Source organism: Cebidichthys violaceus, unplaced genomic scaffold (genome assembly GCF_023349555.1).
Source record: "Cebidichthys violaceus isolate CVI_PGR_0920_01 unplaced genomic scaffold, fCebVio1.0.p SCAF_117, whole genome shotgun sequence".
In the NCBI taxonomy this organism is placed as follows: Eukaryota; Metazoa; Chordata; class Actinopteri; order Perciformes; family Stichaeidae; genus Cebidichthys; species Cebidichthys violaceus.
Window position 1 is genome coordinate 325,257 of NW_027176282.1, and position 12,244 is coordinate 337,500.

The 12,244-nt window shown below is 42.0% G+C and overlaps 1 protein-coding gene across 1 annotated transcript in view; it reads left to right on the forward strand.

The window, feature by feature from the left end:
- Positions 1–12,244, forward strand: part of lrig2 (leucine-rich repeats and immunoglobulin-like domains 2) — a 14,036-nt gene continuing 1,792 nt past the window's right edge. Inside the window, exons 1-17 of the mRNA XM_068705422.1 lie at positions 1–688; positions 1,372–1,446; positions 2,150–2,284; positions 2,720–2,863; positions 3,049–3,192; positions 3,438–3,581; positions 3,884–4,027; positions 6,089–6,169; positions 6,466–6,537; positions 6,741–6,809; positions 8,349–8,512; positions 8,831–9,142; positions 9,256–9,537; positions 10,069–10,509; positions 10,686–10,838; positions 11,241–11,381; positions 12,005–12,244. The exon at positions 12,005–12,244 is cut by the window's right edge and continues 30 nt beyond it. Coding sequence (XP_068561523.1) covers positions 501–688; positions 1,372–1,446; positions 2,150–2,284; positions 2,720–2,863; positions 3,049–3,192; positions 3,438–3,581; positions 3,884–4,027; positions 6,089–6,169; positions 6,466–6,537; positions 6,741–6,809; positions 8,349–8,512; positions 8,831–9,142; positions 9,256–9,537; positions 10,069–10,509; positions 10,686–10,838; positions 11,241–11,381; positions 12,005–12,244 — 2,929 coding nt within the window. The 5' untranslated portion in view covers positions 1–500. The remainder of the gene's footprint in view (positions 689–1,371; positions 1,447–2,149; positions 2,285–2,719; positions 2,864–3,048; positions 3,193–3,437; positions 3,582–3,883; positions 4,028–6,088; positions 6,170–6,465; positions 6,538–6,740; positions 6,810–8,348; positions 8,513–8,830; positions 9,143–9,255; positions 9,538–10,068; positions 10,510–10,685; positions 10,839–11,240; positions 11,382–12,004) is intronic.

Below are 12,244 nucleotides of genomic sequence, written 5' to 3' on the forward strand. Positions count from 1 at the left end.
CTCAGTGCGCTTTGTTGTTCTTGTGGGACAGAAAGACGGATAAAATATTTGTAAACTCCTTTTAAACAGCCCGGGTTAAGCAAAGATACTATTTTACATGACTCAATACAATCAAACGCCAATCAAGCGTGGAGTTTAACCGATGTCGTGTGGTGGAAAGTGGCGTATTTGTGGGACCAAGTTAGCTCAGCATTGAGCTAGCATAAGCTAACGTTGCTCCGGGAGGGTATCCACCGTCCAGATTGGAGCGGAAGGAATTCCCGGGACTGGGAAGAAGGGGAGAAATTACTGCTGGGATGTCTCACGCAAGTTGTAAAAAACATGTATTTTACGGTTCCGACTCGAGTCATGGCACTACGAACCTGAAGTATGTGTTCATTTGACTGATATCAAATTGCAGGAACGATTTGATGGTGTTTTCTTTTAGCAGTTAACGTAGCAGTTTAGCAAGTTAGCCACGTAGCTAACGTTACGTAGCCCCCAGTGGGAAGACGTTTAAAATGGCGGAGGGTTGGCCCATTCCTTCGGCCCTTGTTTTCATGCTGCTGAGCTTGAGTGCCTGGGCTCTGGAGTCTTGTCCTGCTCCGTGCTCGTGTCCAAAAAGACAAGATGATGTCCGTATCATGGACTGCAACAGGAAAAGGCTGTCGACGGCTCCCATGGACCCACCGGACGGGATCACCCAAGTGTAAGTACACAAACCGTAAGATGTGTGGAATTCACTGAATCCACAGCTCAGATTTGTTGCTCAACCAAGGGGTCCATCACAACACACCACGTTATCCCGTTTATATGTTGTTTAGCCACTTATCTTAGGCCATAACGTTATCATAATGGCTTAATAGTTATTTTCCTTATTTTGATAATGAAGGCGTCAGTGGAACATTTAAAAATAATATTAATTACATGAAAACGAATGTATCCATTCCTTGTATAAACGCTGACTGAATCATCAGAATGTGCTGTCAGTTGTCAGTTTATTAGGTACAGCATTTTATTCATGAAGGCAATGATGTTCAGTCCAGAGTGGTGTTGACTGAGGTTTATGGTCACTGTGGAGGTCGTAGTTTGTGGTGTTGTTTATTTGTATTGCATTCTTTGTGATGGTTCTACTTTTATTTCCACAAAAACAGAATATTATAACCTCCTTAATGGTAACATTTGTAGCCTGGCTGTTGAATAGTTTTAGCTAGGAGCCGTTAATAAACTGACAACTGAACAGAAATATCAAACACCGGTGGGCAAATTGCATTACGTTTGAGAACGTGTTGTATAACAATAATATGATCTGCCCGATGCTGAAAGGAATTGAATCTTCTATATTTATTGTGTGCTTAAATGATACTAATGTTATGTTGAATTTCATTTCAGCACCATGAATCACAATGAACTGACTGTTGTCCCCTTTCTTGGAGATGTGTCCTCAAATATCACCTTGCTGTCATTGTGAGTATAAAATCACCATCATGACTCACACAAATACTGAAAACAGCTTTGAATTTCTGTATGTAAAGGCACGCCTCCTTTTATGTCTTTCTTTCTTTCTTTACATGCTTCTGTAAAATAAAAATAAAAACGACGTTTAAACATTTATTTGCAAAAGTAAACACAGATATCTTATTTTTTTTAAGTTAAGACCCTTTGGGAGGAATTAAAAATGTTCAATTTTTTGATGTCGTATTATGTTTTGTATACAAATACAGTGAAACCAAAACATTGGTAAGGTACCATTAGGTATTGTCCTTTTGAAACTCAGCAACAGATATGAGTCTTTCCTCATGTTGATATGATTTGAGTATCCCATAGACATATAGTTCGTAAATGATGCACTGATCCGATACCGGACCGATCCTATGTCAAATATCTGGATCTGCTATGTCTAAGTTTAACTGTCTATTGACATTTAGTAGGAAAGCTATGTTCAAGTAAAGCCTGATGTTGCCTCACACATAAAAGAATGATCCTAGTCAGTTTTAACAGTGAGGCATATAGCTTATTAATGACGCTGGTATCGGATTGGTACTCGGTATCAGTCAATACCCAAAGCCCAGGTATAGGTATTGGTACTAAAAACAGTTGGATCTGTGCATCCCTGCGTCATTATGACTTTGAAAAAACTAATACGGGTCATATTTTTTGTATGATTCAGAGTCCATAATCGGATCTCAGAACTTTTGATGCATCAGCTGCAGCCATACGTTTCCTTGGAGACACTGGACCTGACATCCAACTCAATCTCAGAGCTCAAAGTCGGATCCTTCCCCTTCATGCAGCTGAAATATCTGTAAGTAATCTTCATTTTTTTTCATCATGGAATAAATGATCTTCAAGATTAGCCTGAAAATACAAATCTAAAAAACTCTTTAAGTGAGTACCACATGCGCCGACCACGGCTTCACATTACTGCACATATATAGTATTTTAATAGTAGAAAACATCCAGGATCTAATCTAATGTTGTTGACACTTGTCATACCAGTACACCAGTTTACTACTTTAGAGTAACTAATAGTATAAAAAGGGCTGTGTATATAATGCAACAGTAAGATGACAGCAGTTATGGCTGAGCACAATAGACACCTTGTTTTGATAAGTTTGAGTTTGGTGAGTAAGCATATTGTTGTATGTGGCTATTCACATACAGTAGATTTAACTACAGCGCAAATAGTCTTCTCCCTCTTGATTTTGGCTCTAATGTTTCTGCTCTTTTTTTCTCAAAGGAATTTGAGTAATAACAAGATCAGCGTCCTCGAGCCTGGCTGCTTTGAAAACATCTCCAGCTCCCTGCTGGTGCTGAAGCTGAACAGGAACAGATTAGCTGTGCTGCCATCCAAAGTCTTCAAACTTCCACAGCTTCAGTTCCTGTAAGTATCGCGTGACGTGTTTTGGTGCAAAAACTAAAATAATTTGTCACAAGTTTAACAGTTGATATTTGGCAGACACATCTTTGGATTAAAGCTGGATAAATTTGGTTTAACTCAAATGGCTCTAGTTTCTTTGGGTATAAATGTACTTGGTTGAAGGAAGCTGGTCCTTACTGTCATTGCAGTGAAATGAAGCGTAACAAGATCAAGATCGTGGACAGTCTGACATTCAAAGGGATGGACTCACTGAGGTCACTGAAGATGCAGAGGAATGGCATCTCAAAGCTCATGGATGGAGCCTTCTTTGGACTCAACAACATTGAAGAACTGTAAGTCTGGTGTTGTAGATTCTTCTTTTTAAGTGACATTTAACAGTTGGTTCTTCAGGAATTGTGTAGCAGTGTTGAAAATACTACAAAGATTACTGTGAATGCACACAATGTTGGTTGGGAAAACACAAAAGTAGGAGAAAACCTCACAACCGATTCAGTATTTTTATGTATCTGTCAAAGCAATTTATGTAATTACAGTTGTTTTTGTTAATGCCATTTTGTTTATCCCATCTCTGTCTCAGAGAGCTGGAGCACAACAACCTAACAGAGGTCAACAAAGGCTGGCTGTATGGACTGCGCATGCTCCGCGTCCTGCGGGTCAGCCAGAATGCTGTCGGCATCATCCGACCAGACGCCTGGGAGTTTTGCCAAAAGCTGGAGGAACTGTGAGTGTTTGCTTCATTCTTAGAATCCCCTCGCAGCTAAGAGTTTTTACTTTCTTTCATCAGCCCAGTGCTCTGAAATCCATTCTGTGTGCTCAGAGGACTTACTGTTATCTTGCTGCCGTACAGTTGTTGTCTGGAGCTGATTCAATGTTGTCATGCCTCTGGTGTATGTATGGCATCCTTTTTTGTACAATTTTGTGAAAATGCCTCATTTTGGAGTATTCTTAAACATGCAGTACAAGACTGGTGTTAAATAAAGAATTTGTTTGAAATAATCTTTCTCATATTTCTGTTTTGTGCAGAGACTTGTCCTTCAATCATCTGACTAGACTTGAGGAGACAGCTTTAGTTGGATTAGGTCTCCTGGAGAGCCTGAACCTCGGAGAGAACTCCATCAGCCATTTGGGCGAGGGAGTGTTCAGCGGCCTGGCAAGTCTGCGCACCCTGTAAGTGCTCCTCAGAGAAATCTGTCTGAAATATGTGTTGCCTATTTGATGTAACAGGTGTAATATTGCGCAATATATGAAATATAACCCTCCTGACATGTTCTTGGCTCTGTGCATTCCTATGAAGGCCGCTAACTACTGTAGGTCTGTTTGTTTCACTCTTCATGTGTAGTTCTGGTCCCGCCTTTAATACATTTCTAAAGTAGTCCACAGTAGAAATTGTCTGCGTCCGCTAATATAGAGAATGTTGCGTTCAGATCCTGTTTGTCATTAGTCTCATGTTTAGTCTGAGATCAAAGCACCCACTGTGTTGTTTCCATAGAATCCAGTATGTCTTGGTTTTGTGTCCTCTGTCCTGCTGTTCACTGTGAGCATCACTTTGATTTCAAATGAGTTGAAACTTGGAAAATCTGCTGGAGAGTTCTGCTCACTCACAGGAGAAGCAAGCATAGGTGTTACATCACTGGGATCTTTATTACCCAGTGCAATCGCATCTACATTGAATATTTGAAAGGCACCCTCAGTGCTGAGTCCATGTTTTCCATGTGAGCCGTGTACTGTATAGAAGGTTGTTGTAACTTTGTGCGTGGGAGAATAAACACACTGAGCCAGAGGCCGAGAGATAAAGGTTGATAGAATCTTTTGTTAGTGTGGGTAGAGCAAGGCTTCTTCTGGTCTGGGATTTGAGTTTGTTAGTTTTTGTTTTTTAATATTTCATCAAGCAGGCATGAAATAGTAACAGCATATGTGATGCTCAACATTTCAGTGTTTACTGAGCAATATGCTCAACCAATAAAACAGCAGCTCTGGCTTTGTCATGGGGAGAAATTGGGATATTCTTTCTTAGGTGTTGGATACCATTCGATATTGTGCACCACTCTGTTTATTAAGTTAATGGGAGTTACCATTTTTTTACAAGAATGTCCTCCTACATTAATACACCCCATATCAGGGCCACGAAAATACATTCCGTGGTTGTACATAGTTGTAAGTCTGCTGTTTTACCCCTTACCATTCACAATATGCAGTGTCGATACCAGAGCGAATTAAAGAGCAGGCAAGAAGCAGACTAATAGTATTGTAAACGTTTAAAATCAGAATTGATGTGTCAGCGGATCGGCCTTTATAGGGACCAATGATCAAACTATTTAGAACAATACCAGCTGGAAAGGATTGATGGTGATAGGAGCGCCCGTGACCTGATCGAAATGTGGCAGTAAACTTCAGCGAAGCCAACAGAAATAATAAATAAACGGCAAGACATTTACAGCCCCCCAAAAAGATCTCAATTGGATGGATATAGTGCTTTGACATTATACGTCAAAGCTTATTGAGACAGCGGAGCGCCAGAGTAAAAGGAAAGCACCTCTTTTATTTCACATAGTTTTTCTTTTTTTGGTTAGTTAGCGGTTAATGGGTGTCCTCCATTGAAAGCGAATTAACCAAAACTGACATCCCTATTCTGAGCCATATTAAAACCACCACAAAAGCTCTGGAAATACTTTGTAGCTCAGGCTCAGAATATCAGCCTAATTGAGCAAGTATTTCTTTTTCATCACACATTTACCTGCGAGGTAAGAAGGGTTGACAGGAGATGAAGGTGTTGAGTCATTATTTGCCATCCAGACTTCCGCTTAAGCTGCCGAGCTGCAACGAGAAAGAGGTTATAATTGGGAGTTTGACCATCCTCGAAGCTTTCGTGGGAGACGTGGAGTTGGGAGAGCGCTGAAGTTCTTTCAGAGGTGGCCAAGCATGAGGAAACAAAAGAGCCCATAACCATCCGGTGAAACACAAGGCTTCTCTGTGTCTCCAGTGGACCCATGAACTGTCCCAGTGCTAAACAGAGCCAATTAGTTTCCCCTCGTCGGAACCGTAGGGGCAGCGAACTGTAACGCACCGTGGAAGTATGGTGTCTCAGATTGTTAGTCTCTAATATGAGAGTCACTGCCACCGACAGCCACAGTGGAAATACTGTGGATCTCTTTACATAGACGGGGGATGTGATGTTTTTTGTTTTTTTACAGTGTTTAATATCTTAAATGTCACTTTTTGTTTTTTCAGAGATATCCGCAATAATGAAATGTCCTGGGCCATTGAAGACTCCATCGGTGTGTTTGATGGAATGAAGAAGCTGAACACACTGTGAGGACACTCAGATTGTACACATATAGTCATATAGTTTTGATTTAATATATGATCCATGCTTGTAAAATATCTTGTATTTAGAGAAATGTGGCAGGTGGGTCTTTCATTGTGTGGCAGTGTTCCAGATATTTGGTTGCTCACTACGTTTCTGCTGAGAAATGTAATGCTTTAATCAGAAGTTTTTCCCCTGACTGGCATTGAAAGGATGGTGAAACGTCCCAATTTTGTAGCAGATTTATTGGCTGAAGGTTTTTACTGAATCTCATATGAAATGTATATATATTTTTTTACAGAATCATACAGCGGAACAAAATCAAATCAATCACTAAGAAAGCGTTTGAGGGCCTGGAGGAGTTGGAGCACCTGTGAGTAAAGCCCCTGCACACCGCTGTTTCTCCACACAGTTATACGTGTGTCTCAGAAGGATCTCTTGTTATTATTGAATGAGTAAAGATAGCAGGCCTTTTTTTTTTTACCAAAAGAATGTCTTATGCTTGTGAAATTGGATGCCATTTTGATCAAATCACATCTTACGTGTGTCTGATCCATATTTCTGTCCTCTCTGCAGGGACCTCAGCAAGAATGGCATCATGTCGATACACCCAGAGGCGTTGTCCCATATGAAGCTCAAAGTGTTGTGAGTAGACACTAAATGAACCTTCCAGCTCTCATAAGCACATTTGGAAGCTGTGTTATTATTGTTTCTTTGACTCATGTAACAATGTGGCTTTCATTAAAAAGGAATTATAATGATTTAGGACATAATTAGCACTTTGAATTGCCGTTATATAGTTGTATGAAGAAGATTGTTGACTTTCTGTAGCTTTAGTAAAGAATGGACGGGAGCACTGTAACTTTACTTTAACTTTTCACCCCCTTTTTTTGAGGTGAAGATGTTTTAAAAATGTGTGTTATTGCTGAGTCATTAGATTGTTGTATTACCAAATGGTAAATTTGTTGGCGCAGTTGGTCACGCAAATATTTGTGATTCCGCTTTTAAGTTGCAGCAGCATCATCTGCTTCATTAGGATGGCTGTGTCTCCTGCCTGTGAGAACAGACAGTGGAAATGTTCGTTGCCTTTTTGAGCTTTCCATCAGCCCATCTTAGGAGGGCCTCCCAGCAGCTGTCAAACTCAGAAAATGTATCATGACAGCAGTCATATCCTGTTATTAATGAGTCTGCGGCTTTAATAGAATATAGCACTATTTTACTTGGCGAGTGGATAAAGTGGCGTTGCCTGATAACGTAGCTACAGGAACATAATGGTTACACCCTCGTAATAAGGGTTATTTTCGGCTTAAGTGTATTAACACGTGGTTGTGGAGGCGTGGTTGGCAATGAAGCCAGTTTCCTTTCTTTATTAAGATCAGTTAAGGGTTGCTTTCACGCCTGTAATTTGATTTGCATGGTTAAAAAATGATAACCCTGGTGTTTGACTTGGATAGTGGTCATGCTTTTAAGATCAAAAAAGACCAAAAAAACTGTAGACATTTCTGGTACACGGTTGATTTGTCTGAGCTTTCGCAACATGAATAAGGCCATCAACCACTCAAAACTTGTCATAATCGAGTCAGCATCAGGACCGCAAACTTTATTACTCTTTTCAACCTTAACAAAGCAGCGCATACCAGATCACTCCTTCTGTTCTTCCCTTTCAAAATAAAAGCCATACACATACAACATGAAGAGGGAACTCAAATTCACTCAGAGCATTTCCCTACAAGGAAACTCGATGAAGTAGCTTACAGTAGCTTTGGCAATACAACAATTCACCTTAGGCAGACTGCCAGACAGTCTTTGGGCCAATAGGATTCTGGTAGTTGGTCGTCTGCTTGGGTGAATCTATTCAAACCTTTTATCGAAAAAGTGTGGAATGAATAGTTTTGATGCAAATGTTACTCAAGCAGCATGTGATATGTTGTCAGTGTAGCTAATTGCCCTCTTTATAATTAGGTAAATTGAATCTTCATGTTAATCAAGTAAATTCATGTTTTCTTTTCTTAAAGGGTAAATCACAAATCCATTCTGTAATGTTCACCAACTCATCCTGTAATTCCCTAATTCCTGTTCATTTGTTCAGTGGGTTCATCTCATCCTTATTTATCTCTGCAGCAGATTTCAACTAATTTCACAATGACTCATCTCACGCTTCCTCCATTACCTTTGTGTTCTCAGCATCCTGAACACGAGCAGCCTGCTGTGTGACTGTCACATGCAGTGGCTCGGGCCCTGGCTGACTGTCAGCCAGTTCCAGCAGTCTGTCTCCGCTGTCTGTGCTCATCCTGCCGGCCTACTTGGTCACAATGTCCTGTCCGTCAGCCCGGAACAGTTTGTTTGTGGTCAGTCCCATTCTCACTTTATTTATTTATCTCTTTAAAATGTTGACGTCAGGCAGGAAGGGGCATTGAGTTTTCATTTTATAGTAGATTATTATCGTTATTTGGCTCTGGAAGTTTTATTCACAGGTTTCATAACCAGTTGCACAAAATGTCTGGAACACTGGGAACAGTTGTGCGGTCCCAATAGAAGCCCAACCCTACCACCATGTTGCTCTTCCTGTATTGGCATACTTAATGTTAAACAACAACTAATATCCTACATTTCAGTGAAGAGGTCTGGTGTAAAAATTCACGCTTTCTGTCCCCGCCCCTCCACAGATGATTTCCCCAAGCCTCGGATCACAACCCACCCGGAGACGTACGTGGCGATGCGGGGCAACAACGTGACCCTGAGCTGCGTGGCGTCCAGCAGCAGTGATTCGCCAATGACCACAGCTTGGCGGAAGGACGGGGAGGTGCTGTATGATGCAGAGGTGCAGAACTACGCCCAGTACCAGGAGGGAGAGCTGATCTACACCACTGTGCTGCACCTTCTCAATGTCAACTTCACCGATGAGGGGCGCTACCAGTGTGTGGTCTCCAACCACTTTGGCTCCAACTACTCCCACAGGGCCAGGCTCACTGTGAATGGTGAGGATGTTCGTCAAAGACTGTGATATCTATCATAAGATTTTCTCTTGCTGTCACATCATTGTATCTATATTTTCCATCTGTCCCACTAATGATAATGTCTTATTTTTCAGAGCTGCCAACATTTCTTAAGACTCCCATGGATCTGACGATCCGGACCGGGACCATGGCCAGGCTGGAGTGTGCCGCTGAAGGCCATCCATCACCTCAGATTGCTTGGCAGAAGGACGGAGGCACTGACTTCCCGGCTGCCCGGGAGCGCAGGATGCATGTGATGCCAGACGATGACATCTTCTTCATCGCTAATGTGAAGACAGAAGACATGGGAGTGTACAGCTGTACGGCTCAAAATGCAGCTGGCAGCCTGTCTGCAAACGCTACTCTCACCGTCCTGGGTGAGTCAGCATGTACACCATGTTTTACTACTGGGGTTAAATCAGCTGAGTCACTCTGCTCAAATTGGCTGCTCGTTTTTGTCTGTCACTCGTTACACATCCTTGGTTTTTGTTTTGTTTGCTGATCTGCAATTTTAACGACGATGTAAGTGCAAACCTTATTATGTCCATGGAGAATACTTAAATCTGGCTGAATGGAGCGTTTATGACACAACTGTTACATCACAGCTTGTAATGAAAAGTCCTTGAGCAAAATGAGCACCCAAAGTGAGGTTTTTATGAAATATATTAAGAGGTTTGCTGCATCAGTATGACAGATTTGCCTTGGACAGACAGAGATACTCACTCATTTACTTAAACACGCAACCGATCTCTTGATCCTCCTGGCAGAGATTATAATAACAATGCTTCCGAGACTTTATTTTAGCTATTTGCTTCTCTATAATAAATGAGTTTGTGATCAAGGCTTAAACATTAACATTAAAAAAGTTCTCAAAATAACCAACTAAATCAAAAAATCTTCTCTTCCAGAAACGCCATCTTTCATGCGGACGCTGGAAGACAGAACAGTGGCGCGTGGTGAAACCGCCGTACTTCAGTGTATAGCCGGTGGCAGCCCAGCCCCCCGTCTTAACTGGACCAAAGACGACGGGCCTCTGCTACTCACCGAGCGCCACTTCTTCGCTGCGGCCAATCAGCTCCTTATCATCGTCGACGCCGGTCCTGTCGATGCCGGGAAATACACCTGCATCATGTCGAATACTCTGGGAACAGAACGCGGCCACATCTACTTGAGCGTCTCGCCATCGCCCAACTGCGAAACGGGCACGGGATACGACCAGGACGGCTGGACCACCGTGGGCATCGTGGTGATTGTGGTGGTGTGTTGTGTGGTTGGAACCTCGCTGGTCTGGGTCATTGTCATCTATCACATGCGCAGGAAAAGCGAGGACTACAGTATCAGCAACACAGGTCAGCAGTTTAGACGCATAACGGTTTAAGAGAAAGTAAGGTCATGAAAATGTGCCTCAGAGCATGGAAAAGTCCTGGAAATGTATTGTTAAAAATGGAAAAGTGTTGGAAATGTGTCTGACCCCTGTTCACAGAACTCGATGCCGTGTAACAAAACATGTCTCTGTGTGTTCCAGATGAGATGAATTTGCCAGCAGACATCCCCAGCTACCTGTCCTCTCAGGGTACTTTGTCAGAGCCTCAGGAAGGCTATAGTAACTCTGAGGCTGGCAGCCACCAGCAGCTCATGCCTCCCCTTTCCAATGGATATGTCCACAAGGGCACAGACGGTGAGTGTTCTTCTTTGAGATTTGATGAATTCCACCAGTTTTCTCGTGATCACGAATAATCATTTTGTAAGATCTATAAGATATTTATGTCATGATCTTGGCATAATAAGTGTGGTGTTCTTGCATGTCATTAGAAATTAAAATTCTTATAGAAATCATCTATGAGCTGCACATAGGAAGGTCATCTCTGCTATCATTATACGCTGGTTTGGTTTGGGTCTGCATTGTCTCCTGCCACCCGTTCTGACATGGGAAAAAAAGACGACAACATACATTTCTTTTCATGAATGTCTTTAAATTCAATACAGCTCCTCTGACTTTCTTTTTCAGGATTCAAATGTTTTTGACATGCTCAGATCCTTTTTAAAATGAGGTCACTGACTGTTGTCATTTCTGTCCCAGGTGTGTGTTATGGAGACACGGCAAACGAGGTGGAAACTGAGGGGAATGGCCTGCTGCACTGCAGGGTTGGCTCTCTGTTCACTGGCCGGAGCAGCTTCCACCCCGGAGAGCCCCGTGAAGGAATAGCTGGACTTCCCACAGGTTAGTGTCTGCTACAGACAAGCACTTATGTGTTTTTATTTCTTTCTTTCTTTCCTAGTGTTCAGTTCAGAGTTCAGTTTTCTTCTTATCTGAAGGGTTTTGGAATTATGATATCGATGCCTTTCATCATATATATATATATATATATAAAATGTCCTTTTTATATAACACCATTTGAACTAATTAAATAAGAGAAAATGCATACTGCACTAAATATTCAGGTCAGGATGCTAGTAACAGTTGCAGCAATACGAGTACAGATGCACATGATGATGGACTCATAATATGCCCGCAAAAACAAACAAGGGAAGTAAAACAAACAGTAAATACACATCAGTTATGTTGTAACAAAAATGTTCTTAATGTCCTATATTCCAGGTCTCGAGAAAAGGCTTTTGAATGTCTATGAAAACCAAAGACAAGCTATGATTTAATCAAAATTATTCCCAAAAAATGTAATAGATATTCCAAATTTTCCACATTACAAATGGCGAGAATAATCAACTGTCAGTAACTGTTGGTCAACGGCAGAGTCCTAAATTGAAGCCATAGTCTGGAAGAGGCTTGGTAAAACAAGTGACTGTGAAGGAACACTTATCGAGATGCTCGTTCTTTCTCGCCAGGTGGCGGTCCAGGTCCGCTGGTCATCTGCTCTGACTGCTACGACAACGCCAACATCTACTCTCGCACGCGGGAGTACTGCCCGTATGCCTATCTGGGGGAGGACGAGCTCGACAAGACTCTGCCGGGCCTGAAGGAGAGCTTCAGTGAGCAGGCCCAGCACGAGGACCGGGCACTGGAGAGCCTCATTAGCAACCTGGACTCCTCCAACTTTCTCACCTCACATGACAAAAGGTTGAGCA